The sequence below is a fragment of the Bombina bombina genome, chromosome 1 (assembly GCF_027579735.1).
Source record: "Bombina bombina isolate aBomBom1 chromosome 1, aBomBom1.pri, whole genome shotgun sequence".
Classification (NCBI taxonomy): Eukaryota; Metazoa; Chordata; class Amphibia; order Anura; family Bombinatoridae; genus Bombina; species Bombina bombina.
In genome coordinates, this window is record NC_069499.1 from 1,188,209,305 (window position 1) to 1,188,232,963 (window position 23,659).

Consider the following 23,659-nt stretch of genomic DNA (forward strand, 5'->3'; position numbering starts at 1 on the left):
ACCTTTCATCCGGGGGAGTGGGCACTCCATCCAGAAGTGTTTTCCAGCCTGATTCTCAAATGGGGTCAGCAGGAATTGGATCACATGGTATCTTTACAGAATGCCAAGCTTCCGAGGTAAGGGTCGAGGTCCAGGGACCCTCAGGCAGTACTGATAGACGCCCTTGCGGTACCTTGGACCTTCAGTCTAGCATACCTATTTCCTCCGTTTGCACTTTTTCCTCGGGTTATTGCTCGAGTCAAGCAGGAGAGGGCCTCGGTGATCCTCATTGCACCGGCTTGGCCTCACAGGATTTGGTATGCAGATCTGGTGGACAAGTCATCTCTGCCACCTTGGAGACTTCCGTTGCGGAAGGACCTTCTAATTCAAGGGCCCTTCCTTCACCCAAATCTAGTTTCTCTGAAGCTGACTGCTTGGAGATTGAATGCTTAATTTTATCCAAGCTGGGCTTTTCAGAATCGGTCATAGAGACCATGATTCAGGCTCGTAAACCTGTAACTAGAAAAATTTACCATAAGATATGGTGTAAATATCTCTATTGGTGTGAATCCAAGGGCTACTCATGGAGTAGAGTTAGGATTTGTAGGATTTTGTCTTTTCTCCAAGAGGGTTTGGAGTAAGTTCCCTAATGGGTCAAATTTCTGCCTTATCTATTTTGTTACACAAACGTCTGGCAGATGTTACAGATCTACAATCTTTTTGTCAGGCATTGGTCAGGATCAGGCCTGTGTTCAAGCCAGTTACTCCTTCATGGAGTCTTAATTTGGTTCTCAAAGTTCTTCAAGGGGCTCCGTTTGAGCCTATGCATTCCTTAGATATTAAGTTGTTATCTTGGAAAGTTTTATTTCTTGTTGCTATTTCTTCTGCTCGCAGAGTGTCACAGCTCTCGGTGTTGCAGTATGAGTCCCCTTACCTTATATTTCATTCTAATAAGGTAGTTTTACATACTAAATTAGGATTTCTTCCTAAAGTTGTTTCTGATCGAAACCTTAATCAGGAGATTGTTGTTCTTTCCTTGTGTCCTAATCCTACTTCTCAGAAGGAACGGCCACAATTTGGACCTGGTCCCTGCTTTAAAGTTTTACCTGCAGGCGACTAAGGATTTTCATCAGTCTTCTGCTTTGTTTGTGTTTTTTTCAGGAAAAAGTAAGGGACAGAAAGCTACAGCTACTTCTCTTTTCTTTTGGCTGAAGAGTATAATATGTTTTGCATATGAGACTGCTGGACAGCAGCCTCCAGAGAGAGTTACGGCTCATTCCACGAGGGCTGTTGTTTCCTTATGGGCATTCAAAAATTAAGCTTCTGTGGAACAGATTTGCAAGGCTGCAACTTGGTCTTCTCTTCATACTTTTTCCAAATTCTACAAATTTGACACTTTTTGCCTCGGCTGAGGCCACTTTTGGGAGAAAGGTTCTTAAAGCAGTGGTGCTTTCCATTTAGGTTCCCTGTCTTGTACCTCCCATATCATCTGTGTACTCTAGCTTGGGTATTGATTCCCAATAGTAATTAAGATGATCCGTGGACTCATCGTGTCATTACAAATAAAAAAAAAAATTATGCTTACCTGATAAATTTATTTCTTTTTTGACACGTAAGTCCACGGCCCGACCTGTTGTTGAAAGACAGGTTGTCAGTTATTATAAACTTCAGACCCCTCTGCACCTAGTAACTTCCTTTCTCTCCTTGACTTCGGTCGAATTACTGGGTTGGGAGGGAAGGGAGGTGATATTTAACAGCTTTGCTGTGGTGCTATTTGCCGCCTCCTGCAGGGCAGGAGAGGAATTCCCAATAGTAATTAAGATGATCCGTGGACTCATCGTGTCAAAAAAGAAATACATTTATCAGGTAAGCATACATTTATATATATATATATATATATATATATATATATATATATATATATATATATATATATATATATATATATATATATATATATTCTACTAGATACGACGAGTCCACAGATTCATATATATAGCTCCTCGCTTCTCTCCACCCCCAGTCATTCTCTTTGCCTATACTAGTAATAGGAAGTGGTAAAGGGAAAGAGGTGTTAAAATGATAGTTTTTATTTTCTTCAAGCAAGACTTTTTTTTATTTTAAATGGTACCGGTGAGTACTATTTTTCCTCAGGCAGTCTATGGAAGAAGATTTCTGCCTGGAGGTTGATGATCTTAGCAGTTGTCACTAAGATCTAGATGAGTTCCCACAGAATGGCTGAGGAGTACTAGAGAAGCCTCAGTGTGGGGAACGTTTTTCATGCTACAAGCATTGAGGTATGTTCAGTCATTTATTTCTGGAGAGTCTGGGATATTTCAGAACAGGCTGACATAGTCCCCAAGAGGGAAAGAGTAAGCAGTAAACCTATAAATAAGAAGGGGTATTACTGGAGACCTGTGTATGAATTGTTATGGGGCTAAATGCAGCAAGAATATGATGGCAGCATGGTTAGACACTGGGGCAGCATAACGTTTTATTGGCGCAAACCGTTTTATATTCACTGTTGCTGGACATTGTGCTGGGGGTTTTCACATGGCTTTAATGTAAATTTGGGATACTTGAACCCACATGGCTAGTTTCTGTACTGCTTTCTTGCGTTTTTTTAGGCTGAGTACATCGCATATGATGGGCGGGGCCTAATTTTCGCGCCTCAGATGCGCAGTTGATCTTCACAAGAAGGCAGCAAACTTCAGCTTCGGTTGGGCCCAAACTGAGATATAGGCTAACGTAGTCATAGTGAGACTTGTGAGACCCCTGAGGGCAGGTAGACGCCACAGCTTAAGAGGGTTGTTAAGTTATTTTTCATTACTCTTAAAGGCGCAGTACCGTTTTTCAAACTTGGTGTTTTTTTCAATTAATAAAGTGTTTTCAAGACTTTTTGTGGTTATTACAAGCCTGTTCAACATGTCTGACATTAAGGAAAGTCAATGCTCTATGTGTTTAGAAGCCATTGTGGAACCCCCACTTACATTGTGTCCCTCTTGTACTGAAAGGGCCTTACATTGCAAAGAACATATTTTAGGTGATAAAAGTATGTCTAAGGATGATTCTCAGTCTGAAGAAAATCAGGTTATGCCATCTAATTCTCCCCTAGTGTCACAACCTTTAACGCCCACTCAAGCAACGCCAAGTACTTCTAGTGCATCTAATTCTTTTACTCTGCAAGATATGGCTGCAGTTATGTCTACTACCCTTACAGAGGTATTATCTAAACTGCCAGGTTTACAGGGTAAGCACAGTAGGTCCGGTATTAAGTTAAATGCTGAGCCCTCTGATGCTTTATTGGCCATTTCCGATGTACCCTCACAGTGTTCTGATTTGGGGGTCTGGGAATTGCTGTCTGAGGGAGAGCTTTCAGATTTAGGAAATGTGTTACCTCAGACAGATTCGGACGTGATGTCCTTTAAATTTAAGCTTAAACACCTCCGCCTGTTACTCCTGAAAGTTTTAGCGACTCTGGATGATTGTGACCCTATTGTAATACCACCAGAGAAATTGTGTAAGATGGATAAATATCTAGAGGTACCTACTTACACTGTTTTTCCAGTCCCTAAAATAATTTCGGTCATTGTTACAAAGGAATGGGATAGACCAGGCATTCCGTTCTCTCCCCCTCCTACTTTTAAGATAATGTTTCCCATATCTGACACCATTCGGGATTCGTGGCAGACGGTCCCTAAGGTGGAGGGAGCGATTTCTACCCTAGCTAAGCGTACAACTATACCTATTGAGGACAGTTGTGCTTTCAAAGATCCTATGGATAAAAAATTAGAGGGTCTTCTAAAGAAATAGTTTATTCATCAGGGTTTTCTTCTACAACCTATAGCTTGCATTGTTCCAGTTACTACTGCAGCAGCTTTTTGGTTCGAGGCTCTAGAGGAGTCTCTTAAGGTTAAGACCCCATTAGATGATATTTTGGATAGAATTAAGGCTCTCAAGCTGGCTAATTCTTTTATTACCGAAGCCAATTTTCAAATGGCTAAATTAGCAGCGAAAAATGCAGGTTTTGCCATTTCAGGGTGTAGAGCGTTATGGCTTAATTCTTGGTCTGCTGATGTGTCATCAAAATCTAAGCTTTTAGCTATTCCTTTTAAAAGGTAAGACCCTATTTGGGCCTGAATTGAAGGAAATAATTTCTGACATTACTGGAGGTAAAGGTCATGCTCTGCCTCAGGATAAGACTGTTAAGATGAGGGCTAAACAAAATAATTTTCGTTCCTTTTGAAACTTTAAAGAAGGACCCTCTACTTCCTCTTCCACCACAAAGCAGGAGGGGAATTTTGCTCAATTCAAGTCAGTCTGGAGACCTAACTAGGCCTGGAATAAAGGTAAACAAGCCAAGAAGCCCGCTGCTGCTACCAAGACGGCATGAAGGGGCAGCCCCCGATCCAGAACCGGATTTAGTAGGGGGCAGACTTTCTCTCTTCGCTCAGGCTTAGGCAAGGGATGTTCAGGATCCCTGGGCATTAGAAATTGTGATCCGGGGGGGTATCAGCTGGAATTCAAGGATTTTCTCCCAAGAGGGAGATTTCATCTTTCACGTTTGTCTGTAGACCAGACAAAAAGAGAGGTGTTCTTACGCTGTGTGAAAGACCTCTATACCATGGGAGTAATTTGTCCAGTTACAAAACTAGAACAGGGACAGGGGTTTTACTCAAATCTGTTCGTGGTTCCCAAAAAAGAGGGAACCTTCAGACCGATTTTAGATCTCAAATGCCTAAACAAATTTCTCAGAGTCCCATCATTCAAGATGGAGACTATACAAACAATTTTACCAATGATCCAGGCGGGTCAATATATGACCACTGTGGACCTGAAGGATGCGTATCTTCACATTCCTATCCACAAGGATCATCATCAGTTTCTAAGGTTCGCCTTTCTGGACGAACGCTATCAGTTTGTGGCCCTTCCTTTCGGGTTGGCCACAGCTCCTAGAATCTTCACAAAGGTGCTAGGGTCCCTTCTGGCGGTTCTCAGGCCGCGGGGCATAGCAGTGGTGCCCTATCTGGACGATATTTTGATTCAGGCGTCAACTTATCATCTGACCAAATCTCACACGGACATCGTGTTGGCATTTCTAAGAACTCACGGTTGGAAAGTGAATATAGAAAAGAGTTCACTAGTTCCACTAACAAGAGTTCCATTCTTGGGAACTCTGATAGACTCGGTAGGCATGAAAATATTTCTGACGGAGGTCAGAAAGTCAAAGATTCTAAATACTTGCCGAGTTACTTCAGTCCATTCCTCGGCCATCAGTGGCTCAGTGTATGGAAGTCATTGGATTAATGGTAGCGGCAATGGACATCGTTCCGTTTGCACGCTTTCATCTCAGACCACTGTAGCTGTGCATTCTCAGACAGTGGAATGGGGATTATGCGAATTTATCGCCTCAGATAAATCTGGATCGAGAGACCAGAGAGACTCTTCTTTGGTGGTTGTCACAGGATCATCTATCCCAGGGAATGTGCTTTCGCAGGCCAGCATAGGTCATAGTGACGACGGACGCCAGCCTCTTGGGCTGGGGTGCAGTCTGGAATTCCCTGAAGGCTCAGGGTGTTTGGACTCAGGAGGAGTCTTTACTACCAATCAATTTTCTGGAACTGAGAGCAATATTCAGCGCGCTTCAGGCGTGGCCTCAGTTGGCTTTGGCCAAATTCATAAGATTCCAGTCGGACAATATCACGACTGTGGCATATATCAATCATCAGGGGGGAACAAGGAGTTCTCTAGCGATGATAGAAGTATCAAAGATAATCCGATGGGCGGAGGCTCACTCTTGCCATCTATCAGCAATCTATATCCCAGGAGTAGAGAACTGGGAAGCGGATTTTCTAAGTCGTCAGACTTTTCATCCGGGGGAGTGAGAGCTCCATCCGGAGGTGTTTGCGTCATTGATTCTTCAATGGGGCAGACCGGAATTGGATCTGATGGCGTCTCGACAGAATGCCAAGCTTCCACGTTACGGAAACTTCCTTTGAGACAGGACCTTCTCATTCAAGGTCCATTCCAACATCCAAATCTAAATTCTCTGCAGCTGACTGGCTGGAGATTGAACGCTTGATTTTATCTAAGCGGGGATTCTCTGAGTCGGTCATTGATACTTTGATTCAGGCACTCAAGCCTGTCACTAGAAAGATTTACCATAAGATATGGCGTAAATATCTTTATTGGTGCGAATCCAAAGACTACTCGTGGAGTAGGGTTAGGATTCCTAGGATTTTGTCCTATCTCCAAGAAGGATTGGAGAAGGGATTATCAGCTAGTTCCTTAAAGGGACAGATTTTTGCTTTGTCAATTTTACTACACAAGCGTCTGGCGGATGTTCCAGACGTTCAGTCCTTTTGTCAGGCTTTAATCAGAATCAAGCCTGTGTTTAAACCTACCGCTAAAGAGTTTGAATTTAGTTCTCAATATTCTTCAAGGGGTTCCGTTTGAACCCATGCATTCCATAGATATTAAGCATTTATCTTGGAAAGTTTTGTTTTTAGTTGCTATCTCTTCTGCTCGAAGAGTTTCTGAGCTTTCTGCGTTACAATGTGATTCGCCTTATCTGATATTCCATTCTGATAAGGTGGTTTTGCGTACTAAACCTGGATTCCTTCCTTGTTTCAAATAAGAATGTTAATCAGGAAATTGTTGTTCCTTCTTTGTGTCCTAATCCTCCTAAGGAGCAGCGTCTGATACATAACTTGGACATGGTTCGTGCCTTGAAGTTTTACTTACAAGCGACCAAGGATTTCCGTCAAACATCTTCTCTATTCGTTGTTTATTCTGGAAAGCGTAGGTTTCAAAAAGCTACGGCTACCTCTTTTTCTTTTTGGCTGAAAAGCATCATCCGCCTGGCATATGAGACTGCTGGACAGCAGCCTCCTGAAAGGGTTACGGCTCATTCTACTAGAGCTGTGGCTTCCACATGGGCTTTTAAAAACTATGCTTCTGTTGAACAGATTTGTAAAGCTGCGACTTGGTTCTCCCTTCATACTTTTTCCAATTTTACAAATTTGATACTTTTGCTTATTCTGAGGCTATTTTTGGGAGAAAAGTTCAAGCAGTGGTGCCTTCCGTTTAGGTATCTGTCTTGTCCCTCCCGTTCATCCGTGTCCTGTTGCTTTGGTATTGTATCCCACATTGTATTGTATACCCTTTCTCTTCCTATACCTTCGATCGAATGACTGGGGGTGGAGAGAAGGGAGGAGCTATATATATACAGCTCTGTTGTGGTGCTCTTTGCCACTTCCTGTTAGCAGGAGGATAATATCCCACAAGTAAGGATGCATCCGTGGACTTGTCGTATCGTAGAAGAAATCAATTTATCAGGTAAGCATAAATTTCCTTATTACACACACACGTCTGTGGGTCAGTATAGCTTAAATGCAAACTTCATTGGTGTCAGGGTCTTACTTACCTGAGGTCCGATCCATTTTCTCCTTGTTATGCTGCCGCCGAACCATCGCTGCATGCAAAATGGCCCTGTGCAATGGCACTCTGACAGGCCAGTCTGGTATTTCAGATGTTTGAAGCGTGGTCCTGTCAGAGTAAGTAGTGGGGTATATGGGGTCACGGCCCACCAGCAGGGCCATGGCCCAGCTGTTGAGAAACACGGATCTAAATAGCTGTTACAATCAACAGTCTTAAAATGGTATTTGATTTATTCTGTTTTTCTTCCGAGAAAGACATAAATCCAAAAAACTTGATTTCTCCAACATAGGTGTGTCCGGTCCACGGCGTCATCCTTACTTGTGGGATATTCTCTTCCCCAACAGGAAATGGCAAAGAGCCCAGCAAAGCTGGTCACATGATCCCTCCTAGGCTCCGCCTTCCCCAGTCATTCTCTTTGCCGTTGTACAGGCAACATCTCCACGGAGATGGCTTAGAGTTTTTTGGTGTTTAACTGTAGTTTTTATTATTCAATCAAGAGTTTGTTATTTTAAAATAGTGCTGGTATGTACTATTTACTCTGAAACAGAAAAGAGATGAAGATTTCTGTTTGTAAGAGGAAAATGATTTTAGCAACCGTTACTAAAATCGATGGCTGTTTCCACACAGGACTGTTGAGAGGAATTAACTTCAGTTGGGGGAAACAGTGAGCAGACTTTTGCTGCTTGAGGTATGACACATTTCTAACAAGACGATGTAATGCTGGAAGCTGTCATTTTCCCTATGGGATCCGGTAAGCCATTTTTATTACATAAGAAAAAAAGGGCTTCACAAGGGCTTTTAAGACTGTAGACATTTTCTGGGCTAAAACGATTGATATATAAGCATATTTTATACTTCATAGCTTTGAGGAATTATTTTATTCTTGGGAATTATATAAAATAACCGGCAGGCACTGTATTGGACACCTTATTCTTTAGGGGCTTTCCCTAATCATAGGCAGAGCCTCATTTTCGCGCCTCTATTGCGCACTTGTTTTTGGGAAGCATGACATGCAGATGCATGTGTGAGGAGCTCTGATACATAGAAAAGACTTTCTGAAGGCGTCATTTGGTATCGTATTCCCCTTTGGGCTTGGTTGGGTCTCAGCAAAGCAGATACCAGGGACTGTAAAGGGGTTAAATATAAAAACGGCTCCGGTTCCGTTATTTTAAGAGTTAAAGCTTTCAAATTTGGTGTGCAATACTTTTAAGGCTTTAAGACACTGTGGTGAAATTTTGGTGAATTTTGAACAATTCCTTCATACTTTTTCACATTTGCAGTAATAAAGTGTGTTCAGTTTAAAATTTAAAGTGACAGTAACGGTTTTATTTTAAAACGTTTTTTGTACTTTGTTATCAAGTTTATGCCTGTTTAACATGTCTGAACTACCAGATAGACTGTGTTCTGTATGTGGGGAAGCCAAGGTTCCTTCTCATTTAAATAGATGTGATTTATGTGACACAAAATTTAGAGAAAATGATGCCCAAGATGATTCCTCAAGTGAGGGGAGTAAGCATGGTACTGCATCATCCCCTCCTTCGTCTACGCCAGTCTTGCCCACACAGGAGGCCCCTAGTACATCTAGTGCGCCAATACTCCTTACTATGCAACAATTAACGGCTGTAATGGATAATTCTATCAAAAACATTTTAGCCAAAATGCCCACTTATCAGCGAAAGCGCGACTGCTCTGTTTTAGAAAATACTGAAGAGCATGAGGACGCTGATGATATTGGTTCTGAAGTGCCCCTACACCAGTCTGAGGGGGCCAGGGAGGTTTTGTCTGAGGGAGAAATTTCAGATTCAGGGAAAATTTCTCAACAAGCTGAACCTGATGTGATTACATTTAAATTTAAATTGGAACATCTCCGCGCCCTGCTTAAGGAGGTGTTATCTACTCTGGATGATTGTGAGAATTTGGTCATTCCAGAGAAATTATGTAAAATGGACAAGTTCCTAGAGGTCCCGGGGCCCCCCGAAGCTTTTCCTATACCCAAGCGGGTGGCGGACATTGTAAATAAAGAATGGGAAAGGCCCGGCATACCTTTCGTCCCTCCCCCTATATTTAAGAAATTGTTTCCTATGGTCGACCCCAGAAAGGACTTATGGCAGACAGTCCCCAAGGTCGAGGGGGCGGTTTCTACTCTAAACAAACGCACCACTATACCCATAGAAGATAGTTGTGCTTTCAAAGATCCTATGGATAAAAAATTAGAGGGTTTGCTTAAAAAGATGTTTGTTCAGCAAGGTTACCTTCTACAACCAATTTCATGCATTGTTCCTGTCACTACAGCAGCGTGTTTCTGGTTCGATGAACTAGAAAAGGCGCTCAATAAAGATTCTTCTTATGAGGAGATTTTGGACAGAATTCATGCTCTCAAATTGGCTAACTCTTTCACCCTAGACGCCACTTTGCAATTGGCTAGATTAGCGGCGAAAAATTCTGGGTTTGCTATTGTGGCGCGCAGAGCGCTTTGGCTAAAATCTTGGTCAGCGGATGCGTCTTCCAAGAACAAATTGCTTAACATTCCTTTCAAGGGGAAAACGCTGTTTGGCCCTGACTTGAAAGAGATTATTTCTGATATCACTGGGGGCAAGGGCCACGCCCTTCCTCAGGATAGGTCTTTCAAGGCCAAAAATAAACCTAATTTTCGTCCCTTTCGCAGAAACGGACCAGCCCCAAGTGCTACGTCCTCTAAGCAAGAGGGTAATACTTCTCAAGCCAAGCCAGCCTGGAGGCCAATGCAAGGCTGGAACAAAGGTAAGCAGGCCAAGAAACCTGCCACTGCTACCAAGACAGCATGAGATGTTGGCCCCCGATCCGGGACCGAATCTGGTGGGGGGCAGACTCTCTCTCTTCGCTCAGGCTTGGGCAAGAGATGTTCTGGATCCTTGGGCGCTAGAAATAGTCTCCCAAGGCTATCTTCTGGAATTCAAGGGGGAGGTTCCACAGGTCTCAATTGTCTTCAGACCACATAAAAAAACAGGCATTCTTACATTGTGTAGAAGACCTGTTAAAAATGGGAGTGATTCATCCTGTTCCATTAGGAGAACAAGGGATGGGGTTCTACTCCAATCTGTTCGTAGTTCCCAAAAAAGAGGGAACATTCAGACCAATCTTAGATCTCAAGATCCTAAACAAGTTTCTCAAGGTTCCATCGTTCAAAATGGAAACCATTCGAACAATTCTTCCTTCCATCCAGGAAGGTCAATTCATGACCACGGTGGATTTAAAGGATGCGTATCTACATATTCCTATCCACAAGGAACATCATCGGTTCCTAAGGTTCGCATTCCTGGACAAGCATTACCAGTTTGTGGCACTTCCGTTCGGATTAGCCACTGCTCCAAGAATTTTCACAAAGGTACTAGGGTCCCTTCTAGCGGTGCTAAGACCAAGGGGCATTGCAGTAGTACCTTACTTGGACGACATACTGATTCAAGCGTCGTCCCTTCCACAAGCAAAGGCTCACACGGACATTGTCCTGGCCTTTCTCAGATCTCACGGGTGGAAAGTGAACGTAGAAAAAAGTTCTCTATCTCCATCAACAAGGGTTCCCTTCTTGGGAACAGTAATAGACTCCTTAGAAATGAGGATCTTTCTGACAGAGGCCAGAAAATCAAAACTTCTAAACTCTTGTCAAATACTTCATTCTGTTCCTCTTCCTTCCATAGCGCAGTGCATGGAAGTAATAGGTTTGATGGTAGCGGCAATGGACATAGTTCCTTTTGCACGAATTCATCTAAGACCATTACAACTGTGCATGCTCAGTCAGTGGAATGGGGATTATACAGACTTGTCTCCGACGATACAAGTAGATCAGAGGACCAGAGATTCACTCCGTTGGTGGCTGTCCCTGGACAACCTGTCACAGGGGATGAGCTTCCGCAGACCAGAGTGGGTCATTGTCACGACCGACGCCAGTCTGGTGGGCTGGGGCGCGGTCTGGGGATCCCTGAAAGCTCAGGGTCTTTGGTCTCGGGAAGAATCTCTTCTCCCGATAAATATTCTGGAACTGAGAGCGATATTCAATGCTCTCAAGGCTTGGCCTCAGCTAGCAAGGGCCAAATTCATACGGTTTCAATCAGACAACATGACGACTGTTGCGTACATCAACCATCAGGGGGGAACAAGGAGTTCCCTGGCGATGGAAGAAGTGACCAAAATCATTCAATGGGCGGAGGCTCACTCCTGCCACTTGTCTGCAATCCACATCCCAGGAGTGGAAAATTGGGAAGCGGATTTTCTGAGTCGTCAGACATTTCATCCGGGGGAGTGGGAACTCCATCCGGAAATCTTTGCCCAAATTACTCAATTGTGGGGCATTCCAGACATGGATCTGATGGCCTCTCGTCAGAACTTCAAGGTTCCTTGCTACGGGTCCAGATCCAGGGATCCCAAGGCGACTCTAGTAGATGCACTAGTAGCACCTTGGACCTTCAAACTAGCTTATGTATTCCCACCGTTTCCTCTCATCCCCAGGCTGGTAGCCAGGATCAATCAGGAGAGGGCATCGGTGATCTTGATAGCTCCTGCGTGGCCACGCTGGACTTGGTATGCAGACCTGGTGAATATGTCATCGGCTCCACCATGGAAGCTACCTTTGAGACGAGACCTTCTTGTTCAAGGTCCGTTCGAACATCCGAATCTGGTCTCACTCCAACTGACTGCTTGGAGATTGAACGCTTGATCTTATCAAAGCGAGGGTTCTCAGATTCTGTCATTGATACTCTTGTTCAGGCCAGAAAGCCTGTAACTAGAAAAATCTACCACAAAATATGGAAAAAATATATCTGTTGGTGTGAATCTAAAGGATTCCCTTGGGACAAGATAAAAATTCCTAAGATTCTATCCTTTCTTCAAGAAGGTTTGGAGAAAGGATTATCTGCAAGTTCTCTGAAGGGACAGATTTCTGCCTTGTCTGTGTTACTTCACAAAAAGCTGGCAGCTGTGCCAGATGTTCAAGCCTTTGTTCAGGCTCTGGTTAGAATCAAGCCTGTTTACAAACCTTTGACTCCTCCTTGGAGTCTCAATTTAGTTCTTTCAGTTCTTCAGGGAGTTCCGTTTGAACCCTTACATTCCGTTGATATTAAGTTATTATCTTGGAAAGTTTTGTTTTTGGTTGCAATTTCTTCTGCTAGAAGAGTTTCAGAATTATCTGCTCTGCAGTGTTCTCCTCCTTATCTGGTGTTCCATGCAGATAAGGTGGTTTTGCGTACTAAACCTGGTTTTCTTCCGAAAGTTGTTTCTAACAAAAACATTAACCAGGAGATAGTCGTGCCTTCTTTGTGTCCGAATCCAGTTTCAAAGAAGGAACGTTTGTTGCACAATTTGGATGTAGTTCGTGCTCTAAAATTCTATTTAGATGCTACAAAGGATTTTAGACAAACATCTTCCTTGTTTGTTGTTTATTCTGGTAAAAGGAGAGGTCAAAAAGCAACTTCTACCTCTCTCTCTTTTTGGCTTAAAAGCATCATCAGATTGGCTTACGAGACTGCCGGACGGCAGCCTCCTGAAAGAATCACAGCTCATTCCACTAGGGCTGTGGCTTCCACATGGGCCTTCAAGAACGAGGCTTCTGTTGATCAGATATGTAAGGCAGCGACTTGGTCTTCACTGCACACTTTTACTAAATTTTACAAATTTGATACTTTTGCTTCTTCTGAGGCTATTTTTGGGAGAAAGATTTTGCAAGCCGTGGTGCCTTCCATCTAGGTGACCTGATTTGCTCCCTCCCTTCATCCGTGTCCTAAAGCTTTGGTATTGGTTCCCACAAGTAAGGATGACGCCGTGGACCGGACACACCTATGTTGGAGAAAACAGAATTTATGTTTACCTGATAAATTACTTTCTCCAACGGTGTGTCCGGCCCACGGCCCGCCCTGGTTTTTTTAATCAGGTCTGATAATTTATTTTCTTTAACTACAGTCACCACGGTATCATATGATTTCTCCTATGCAAATATTCCTCCTCTACGTCGGTCGAATGACTGGGGAAGGCGGAGCCTAGGAGGGATCATGTGACCAGCTTTGCTGGGCTCTTTGCCATTTCCTGTTGGGGAAGAGAATATCCCACAAGTAAGGATGACGCCGTGGACCGGACACACCGTTGGAGAAAGTAATTTATCAGGTAAACATAAATTCTGTTTTTTTTTTTATATTGCTAGAAAATGTCCTATATTGTTGGACTTCATATGTTCAATAAATAAGTGTGCCGAGGATATATCTATTTTCCAGAGAAACAACATATCATCTTTAAATCTTCCATAGAAAACCAGATTCACCCAAAAATCGGACTCATATTTATGATGATGTTCAAACTTTCCCATTTACAGTTTAGCAACATTTTGGCCGTACCTCCTAATTTGAAGAAAAAAAATTAGTCTTGAACCACAAAATAATTGTGTTCCAATATAAAACTATTATTTTAGGGTTCAGGTAAATACATATCACTTTCCAGATATCGTTGTAATGGCACTAACACCCAAAGCGTGTGGTATATAGAATATAAAGCATATACATCACACGTGATCCACAAATAGTCATCGTCTACAGTCTCTCGCTCTCTCTCTCGCTCGCTCTCTTTCTCTCGCTCGCTCTCTTTCTCTCGCTCGCTCTCTTTCTCTCGCTCGCTCTCTTTCTCTCGCTCGCTCTCTTTCTCTCGCTCGCTCTCTTTCTCTCGCTCGCTCTCTTTCTCTCGCTTGCTCTCTTTCTCTCGCTCGCTCTCTTTCTCTCGCTCGCTCTCTTTCTCTCGCTCGCTCTCTTTCTCTCGCTCGCTCTCTTTCTCTCGCTCGCTCTTTCTCTCGCTCGCTCTTTCTCTCGCTCGCTCTCTTTCACTCTCTCGCTCTTTCTCTCGCTCGCTCTCTTTCACTCTCTCGCTCTTTCTCTCGCTCAATCTCTTTCGATCTCTCTCTCGATCTCTCTCTCTTCAAAACAATTCCGTACTCACTGAATTTTTGATTGTAGTGTTTTTTTTTTTATTTAAATGTGACATTTCGGGGAGATCATTAACCCTCCTCAGACACTACACTCAAAAATTCAGTGAGTGTGGACTTATTTTGAATATTTTATAACGTTGCTGGCTCCTGTCACCCTGGTAAGCTGCAGAGGAGTTAGAGTGTTTTTCCCTAATGGTTTGCATACATATTTAGACGTGTATGTATATATGTATCTCTATGTAAAGCCCTTTGATGCCTTGTTGTTGTTTTTTTTTATAACACCTGAGCAATATTTTTTTATAAATAATAAATTAATCAGTGTTATTAGTGTAACTTTACATTTAAATGTATTTTTGTCCACTTTTTTGTCTTGTGTAACAGTTAACCAGAGCTCCGAAGACGTGCTAACCCGGCAAACGTAAATCCCAATTGCACTCACGCATTAGCATTTACTTTCAACTTGTAATACTCGTAAACAGCCACGATAAAACCAATATCACTCATGAAAAACAGTGCTCCACTCGTAATTTAGCCCATAGTAAGCTAAGCACTACACCTATGTCTTTAATACCACACAGTGGTATACACACATAGGGCTAAATTACAAGTGGAGCACTAACATTGCTATATTGCGACCATGCTGTTCAGGACCGTTGCACACCATTTGATTATCCGGTCTCTTGGTGTCTGTAGCAGCATGGAAACCCAGTACTGCATAGTTGTTATATACTAGGGCTGAGCTAAAGAGGGTGTGGGGCAGTGTTCCCTCTAAGGCCAGTTTTGTGTGCGACCCAGAAGTTAAACGGTTAATAAGCGAACCACACCATGCAGCCTGCATTGTGTAGTGTTTGCTAATTGCTATACTTAACTGTTTCATTGCTAGGCTGCTCACAAAACTGGCCTTAGAGGGAACACTGGTGTGGGGGCTCACTTTACCCAGGCGCAGCAGTTAACCAGTGGCAGGCATAGCGCTGGCAGTTCAATGTTTACTTGTTTTAAATTTTCATTGCTGGCTATCCTTTCCTCTCTCTAAAAGCTTGGGTGCAGTACAGTGAGAGATGCAGCACATGAGCTTTAAAGAGACATACACTAGATTTTTCTTTGCATAAATGTTTTGTAAATGATCCATTTATATAGCCCATCTGAGTGTGTTTTTGTAAAAATGTATAGTTTTGCTGATTTTCAAATAAAATTGTGCTCATTTCTCCAACATAGGTGTGTCCGGTCCACGGCGTCATCCTTACTTGTGGGATATTCTCTTCCCCAACAGGAAATGGCAAAGAGCCCAGCAAAGCTGGTCACATGATCCCTCCTAGGCTCCGCCTTCCCCAGTCATTCTCTTTGCCGTTGCACAGGCAACATCTCCACGGAGATGGTTAAGAGTTTTTTGGTGTTAAATGTGGTTTTTATTCTTCAATCAAGAGTTTGTTATTTTAAAATAGTGCTGGTATGTACTATTTACTCTGAAACAGAAAAAAGGATGAAGATTTCTGTTTGTAAGAGGAAGATGATTTTAGCAACCGTTACTAAAATCGATGGCTGTTTCCACACAGGACTGTTGAGATGAAGTAACTTCAGTTGGGGGAAACAGTGTGCAGACTTTGCTGCTTGAAGTATGACACATTTCTAACAAGACTTGGTAATGCTGGAAGCTGTCATTTTCCCTATGGGATCCGGTAAGCCATTTTTATTAATAAGAATAAAGGGCTTCACAAGGGCTTTAAAGACTGGTAGACATATTTCTGGGCTAAAACGATTAATTTATAAGCATTTTTAATAGTTTATAGCGTTGAGGAGTTATTTTATTCTTGGGAATTATGTTAAAAAAACGGCAGGCACTGTATTGGACACCTTTTTCACTGGGGGCCTTCTCTAATCATAGGCAGAGCCTCATTTTCGCGCCACTAATGCGCAGTTGTTTTTGGGAAGCAAGGCATGCAGATGCATGTGTGAGGAGCTCAGATACACAGAAAAAGCTTACTGAAGGCGTCATTTGGTATCGTATTCCCCTCTGGGCTTGGTTGGGTCTCAGCAAAGCAGATACCAGGGACTGTATAGGGGTTAAATATAAAAACGGCTCCGGTTCCGTTATTTTAAGAGTTAAAGCTTTCAAATTTGGTGTGCAATACTTTTAAGGCTTTAAGACACTGTGGTGAAATTTTGGTGAATTTTGAACAATTCCTTAATACTTTTTCACATATTCAGTAATAAAGTGTGTTCAGTTTAAAATTTAAAGTGACAGTAACGGTTTTATTTTAAAACGTTTTTTGTACTTTGTTATCAAGTTTATGCCTTTTTAACATGTCTGAACTATTAGATAGACTATGTTCTGTATGTGAGGAAGCCAAGGTTCCTTCTCATTTAAATAGATGTGATGTATGTGACAAACAATTTAGAGAAAATGATGCCCAAGATGATTCCTCAAGTGAGGGGAGTAAGCATGGTACTGCATCATCCCCTCCTTCGTCTACGCCAGTCTTGCCCACACAGGAGGCCCCTAGTACATCTAGTGCAACAATTAACGGCTGTAATGGATAATTCTATCAAAAACATTTTAGCCAAAATGCCCACTTATCAGCGAAAGCGCGACTACTCTGTTTTAGAAAATACTGAAGAGCATGAGGACGCTGATGATAATGGTTCTGACATGCCCCTACACCAGTCTGAAGGGGCCAGGGAGGTTTTGTCTGAGGGAGAAATTTCAGATTCAGGGAAAATTTCTCAACAAGCTGAACCTGATGTTATTACATTCAAATTTAAATTGGAACATCTCCGCGCTCTGCTTAAGGAGGTGTTGTCTACTCTGGATGATTGTGACAATTTGGTCATTCCAGAGAAATTATGTAAGATGGACAAGTTCCTAGAGGTCCCGGTGCCCCCCGAAGCTTTTCCTATACCCAAGCGGGTGGCGGACATTGTAAACAAAGAATGGGAAAGGCCCGGCATACCTTTTGTCCCTCCCCCTATATTTAAGAAATTGTTTCCTATGGTCGACCCCAGAAAGGACTTATGGCAGACAGTCCCCAAGGTCGAGGGGGCGGTTTCTACTCTAAACAAACGCACCACTATACCCATAGAAGATAGTTGTGCTTTCAAAGATCCTATGGATAAAAAATTAGAGGGTTTGCTTAAAAAGATGTTTGTTCAGCAAGGTTACCTTCTACAACCAATTTCATGCATTGTTCCTGTCACTACAGCAGCGTGTTTCTGGTTCGATGAACTAGAAAAGTCGCTCGATAAAGAATCTTCTTATGAGGAGATTATGGACAGAGTTCACGCTCTTAAATTGGCTAACTCTTTTACTTTAGACGCCACTTTGCAATTAGCTAGATTAGCGGCGAAAAATTCAGGGTTTGCTATTGTGGCGCGCAGAGCGCTTTGGCTAAAGTCTTGGTCAGCGGATGCGTCCTCCAAGAACAAATTGCTTAACATACCTTTCAAGGGGAAAACGCTGTTTGGCCCTGACTTGAAAGAGATTATTTCAGATATCTCTGGGGGAAAGGGCCACGCCCTTCCTCAGGATAGGTCTTTTAAGGCTAAAAATAAACCAAATTTTCGTCCCTTTCGCAGAAACGGACCAGCCTCAAGTTCTACATCCTCTAAGCAAGAGGGTAATACTTCTCAAACCAAGCCAGCCTGGAGGCCAATGCAAGGCTGGAACAAAGGTAAGCAGGCCAAGAAACCTGCCACTGCTACCAAGACAGCATGAGATGTTGGCCCCCGATCCGGGACCGGATCTGGTGGGGGGCAGACTTTCTCTCTTCGCTCAGGCTTGGGCAAGAGATGTTCTGGATCCTTGGGCGCTAGAAATAGTCTCCCAAGGTTATCTTCTGGAATTCAAGGAGCTACCCCCAAGGGGAAGGTTCCACAGGTCTCAATTGTCTTCAGACCACATAAAAAGACAGGCATTCTTACATTGTGTAGAAGACCTGTTAAAAATGGGAGTGATTCATCCTGTTCCATTAGGAGAACAAGGGATGGGATTCTACTCCAATCTGTTCATAGTTCCCAAAAAAGAGGGAACATTCAGACCAATCTTAGATCTCAAGATCCTAAACAAATTTCTCAGGGTTCCATCGTTCAAAATGGAAACCATTCGGACAATTCTTCCTACCATCCAGGAAGGTCAATTCATGACCACGGTGGATTTAAAGGATGCGTATCTACATATTCCTATCCACAAGGAACATCATCGGTTCCTAAGGTTCGCCTTTCTGGACAAGCATTACCAGTTTGTGGCACTTCCATTCGGATTAGCCACTGCTCCAAGAATTTTCACAAAGGTACTAGGGTCCCTTCTAGCGGTGCTAAGACCAAGGGGCATTGCAGTAGTACCTTACTTGGACGACATACTGATTCAAGCGTCGTCTCTGCCACAAGCAAAGGCTCATACGGACATTGTCCTGGCCTTTCTCAGATCTCACGGGTGGAAAGTGAACGTAGAAAAAAGTTCTCTATCCCCGTCAACAAGAGTTCCCTTCTTGGGAACAATAATAGACTCCTTAGAAATGAGGATTTTTCTGACAGAGGCCAGAAAATCAAAACTTCTAAGCTCTTGTCAAGTACTTCATTCTGTTCTTCTTCCTTCCATAGCGCAGTGCATGGAAGTAATAGGTTTGATGGTCGCGGCAATGGACATAGTTCCTTTTGCGCGAATTCATCTAAGACCATTACAACTGTGCATGCTCAGTCAGTGGAATGGGGATTATACAGACTTGTCTCCGACGATACAAGTAGATCAGAGGACCAGAGATTCACTCCGTTGGTGGCTGACCCTGGACAACCTGTCACAAGGGATGAGCTTCCGCAGACCAGAGTGGGTCATTGTCACGACCGACGCCAGTCTGGTGGGCTGGGGCGCGGTCTGGGAACCCCTGAAAGCTCAGGGTCTTTGGTCTCGGGAAGAATCTCTTCTCCCGATAAATATTCTGGAACTGAGAGCGATATTCAATGCTCTCAAGGCTTGGCCTCAGCTAGCAAAGGCCAAATTCATAAGGTTTCAATCAGACAACATGACGACTGTTGCGTATATCAACCATCAGGGGGGAACAAGGAGTTCCCTGGCGATGGAAGAAGTGACCAAAATAATTCAATGGGCAGAGACTCACTCCTGCCACTTGTCTGCAATCCACATCCCAGGAGTGGAAAATTGGGAAGCGGATTTTCTGAGTCGTCAGACATTTCATCCGGGGGAGTGGGAACTCCATCCGGAAATCTTTGCCCAAATAATTCAATTGTGGGGCATTCCAGACATGGATCTGATGGCGTCTCGTCAGAACTTCAAGGTTCCTTGCTACGGGTCCAGATCCAGGGATCCCAAGGCGACTCTAGTGGATGCACTAGTAGCACCTTGGACCTTCAACCTAGCTTATGTGTTCCCACCGTTTCCTCTCATTCCCAGGCTGGTAGCCAGGATCAAACAGGAGAGGGTATCGGTGATCTTGATAGCTCCTGCGTGGCCACGCAGGACTTGGTATGCAGATCTGGTGAATATGTCATCGGCTCCACCATGGAAGCTACCTTTGAGACAGGACCTTCTTGTTCAAGGTCCGTTCGAACATCCGAATCTGGCCTCACTCCAACTGACTGCTTGGAGATTGAACGCTTGATTTTATCAAAGCGAGGGTTCTCAGATTCTGTCATTGATACTCTTGTTCAGGCTAGAAAGCCTGTAACTAGAAAAATCTACCATAAAATATGGAAAAAATATATCTGTTGGTGTGAATCTAAAGGATTCCCATGGAACAAGATAAAAATTCCTAAGATTCTATCCTTTCTTCAAGAAGGTTTGGAGAAAGGATTATCTGCAAGTTCTTTGAAGGGACAGATTTCTGCTTTATCTGTTTTACTTCACAAAAAGCTGGCGGCTGTGCCAGATGTTCAAGCTTTTGTTCAGGCTCTGGTTAGAATCAAGCCTGTTTACAAACCTTTGACTCCTCCTTGGAGTCTCAATTTAGTTCTTTCAGTTCTTCAGGGGGTTCCGTTTGAACCCCTACATTCCGTTGATATCAAGTTATTATCTTGGAAAGTTTTGTTTTTGGTTGCAATTTCTTCTGCTAGAAGAGTTTCAGAGTTATCTGCTCTGCAGTGTTCTCCTCCTTATCTGGTGTTCCATGCAGATAAGGTGGTTTTGCGTACTAAACCTGGTTTTCTTCCGAAAGTTGTTTCTAACAAAAATATTAACCAGGAGATAGTCGTGCCTTCTTTGTGTCCGAATCCAGTTTCAAAGAAGGAACGTTTGTTACACAATTTGGATGTAGTTCGTGCTCTAAAATTCTATTTAGAGGCTACAAAGGATTTCAGACAAACTTCTTCCTTGTTTGTTGTTTATTCTGGTAAAAGGAGAGGTCAAAAAGCAACTTCTACCTCTCTCTCTTTTTGGCTTAAAAGCATCATCCGATTGGCTTATGAGACTGCCGGACGGCAGCCTCCTGAAAGAATCACAGCTCACTCCACTAGGGCCGTGGCTTCCACATGGGCCTTCAAGAACGAGGCTTCTGTTGAGCAGATATGTAAGGCAGCGACTTGGTCTTCACTGCACACTTTTACCAAATTTTACAAATTTGATACTTTTGCTTCTTCTGAGGCTATTTTTGGGAGAAAGGTTTTGCAAGCCGTGGTGCCTTCCATCTAGGTGACCTGATTTGCTCCCTCCCATCATCCGTGTCCTAAAGCTTTGGTATTGGTTCCCACAAGTAAGGATGACGCCGTGGACCGGACACACCTATGTTGGAGAAAACAGAATTTATGCTTACCTGATAAATTACTTTCTCCAACGGTGTGTCCGGTCCACGGCCCGCCCTGGTTTTTTAATCAGGTCTGATGAATTATTTTCTCTAACTACAGTCACCACGGTATCATATGATTTCTCCTATGCATATTCCTCCTTTACGTCGGTCGAATGACTGGGGAAGGCGGAGCCTAGGAGGGATCATGTGACCAGCTTTGCTGGGCTCTTTGCCATTTCCTGTTGGGGAAGAGAATATCCCACAAGTAAGGATGACGCCGTGGACCAGACACACCGTTGGAGAAAGTAATTTATCAGGTAAGCATAAATTCTGTTTTTCAGACTCCAAACCAAGCCTCAAGGTTTTAGATGCATACTGATGTATACAGACTGCTTCTGTTTGTATAATGGGTGTGCTATCGGCCCCTTTCAGTGGGTGTCCCAGGCTTATCTCATTAACAGTGTTTAAATTGGGAGCTTCTAAGTAAGTTTTTAAAAGGTTTTATACTGGATTTTTATATCGGTATCTGTGCATATTATTATTTATAGTAGTGTCTATTACATGCAGTTAAATGAAAATTAGCAGATAGGGCAGGATTTAATAGGAGCCATGTTGCTGAAGTGAAGACAGGAAGCAGGAGCCCCTGATAGGTAGGCTGTTGCATCCCACAGTTAATGTGCCTGCTTTGATTTACACTGAGGGGATTGCATTTTTTTTATTTTTTTTGTTCTGTGACCACTGGATAAAACATTTCAGTGGACGCAGGACCTATTAACAAAAGGTGACACTGGTATCTTAAAGTAGAGATTGCTATTATGCTAGTGACATCAACTTCTGTGTGATTCACAGATGAGAAATTGCAGCTAAAATACTTTTTTGACTGATGCAAACATTTTTCCCTTGATGTGTTACTCATCACTTTTTATACCAGCTACAGTTTATTAAATATGCAGTATAGGAGAGTGCTCATTTGTTTTATTATTTTTTTTTAGTTTGGAGTAGCTATTTTTTCTCCCTCAAACACACTTTCAGTACATGTGTTCACTGGTTAATTTACCATTTTGAAATAAATAAGTTGGTTTTGTGTCCCAGTTTGGGCACTCAAAAAAAAAAAAAAAAAAAAATATATATATATATATATATATATATATATATATATATATATATATATATATATATATATATATATATTAATTTTTTCATTAGCGCGCTTGATTAAAGTTTACAGGGAGAAGAAGTTAACATGGTAGTGCTTGTGCGCGAGCGAAAGCACTAAGTAGTGTTCCACTTGTAATCTAGCACATAATAAAGTAGGGATTTAAATGAATTAGAGCATGCAATTTTTGCATTAGAAGGTCCCTTTAAATCCTGGTCTTCATGTGACCTTCAAGGACTGGATTTAGGGACCCAATGATTAAAGTATACTAAGGATCTTACATTTACTAACCTAGGGTCCACCTAACTAACTTTAATTCATATTTTTTATAATCATGAAAACAGTATTTCATGCTGCAAACACTGAACCTTTAACTACAATTCAGCACTATTTAAAAACACCAACTTAGAAGATGTGCTTAACGCCAAGAAAGTGGAACGTGATGCCATGCGTGATGCTTCTCAAAAAAAGAAGGACCAAGACAAGCAACAGAGAGAAAAGGATAAAGTGTCAAAACAAGAGCGAAAAGACAGGGAGAAAAAGCGCACACAGAAGGGGGAGCGCAAGCGATAAGATCACCTTTGATTACCCTCTGGTGCTGGGACAACTAACAGGAGTGGGGGGGTTATGTAGGGGCACACATCATAAAGTCAAATTATGGTCTTCTCCGATTTGAGTTTTGCAGAGCAGTTTGTGCAAAAAAGCTGTGCACATGTTGCAGTGCACTCTGCCTCAAGCCAGCAAAAAGTGCAAGCTGCTCTGTCATGGGAATATTCCATGTCTGTAACCTGTCTCTGATTACTGGTATTTTTGGAAAGGAATTCATGGACTCTCATCCATTTGGAAGTTTCTCAAGTTCAGGCATATGATAAGGGGGTTGTTTTCCTTACACTCTGCAACCCAACTTCCTCCAGCACTGATTAAAGTTTACATATTTGTAGATTGGCGTCTGCAATAAATGCTGACTGAAAAACGTATCTTTGTTTTGACAAAGTATGGATCATGGTGTTTTATTTAGCTTCATTCTTAATGTGCATGTTTGACAAATGACAATTATCTTCACTATACTCATATACTCTTTCTACAACATGTGATGTGTAGTGTAAGATGAAGGCATTCCCCAGGAAACTTATATTCAAATGAGTAATGCATATTGCTCTTATACAATCCTTCCACCAATCAAAAGTAGAAAATTATAATAAATATGTTCTTCACCCACTTATTTATCATGGTGGTGTAGTTATGGAGGGGAAGTAGAGTGATTTATTATAGCTGCAGGAGACACATATTTTTATTGGATCACTTACTAATAATGCATGGTCTGAGCTTCCACATATATTGCCCTCCTTCCATTTCCAATGAATGACACAATCTTATAGGGACATTAAACTCTAGATTTTCTTTGCAGAATTTTTTTGT

At 42.5% G+C, this 23,659-nt stretch overlaps 1 protein-coding gene across 1 annotated transcript in view; it reads left to right on the top strand.

The window, feature by feature from the left end:
* Window positions 1-23,233, top strand: part of CCDC43 (coiled-coil domain containing 43) — a 183,426-nt gene extending 160,193 nt beyond the window's left edge. The window contains exon 5 of the mRNA XM_053699960.1: window positions 22,626-23,233. Coding sequence (XP_053555935.1) covers window positions 22,626-22,813 — 188 coding nt within the window. The 3' untranslated portion in view covers window positions 22,814-23,233. The remainder of the gene's footprint in view (window positions 1-22,625) is intronic.
* The last annotated feature ends 426 nt before the right edge of the window (window positions 23,234-23,659 follow it).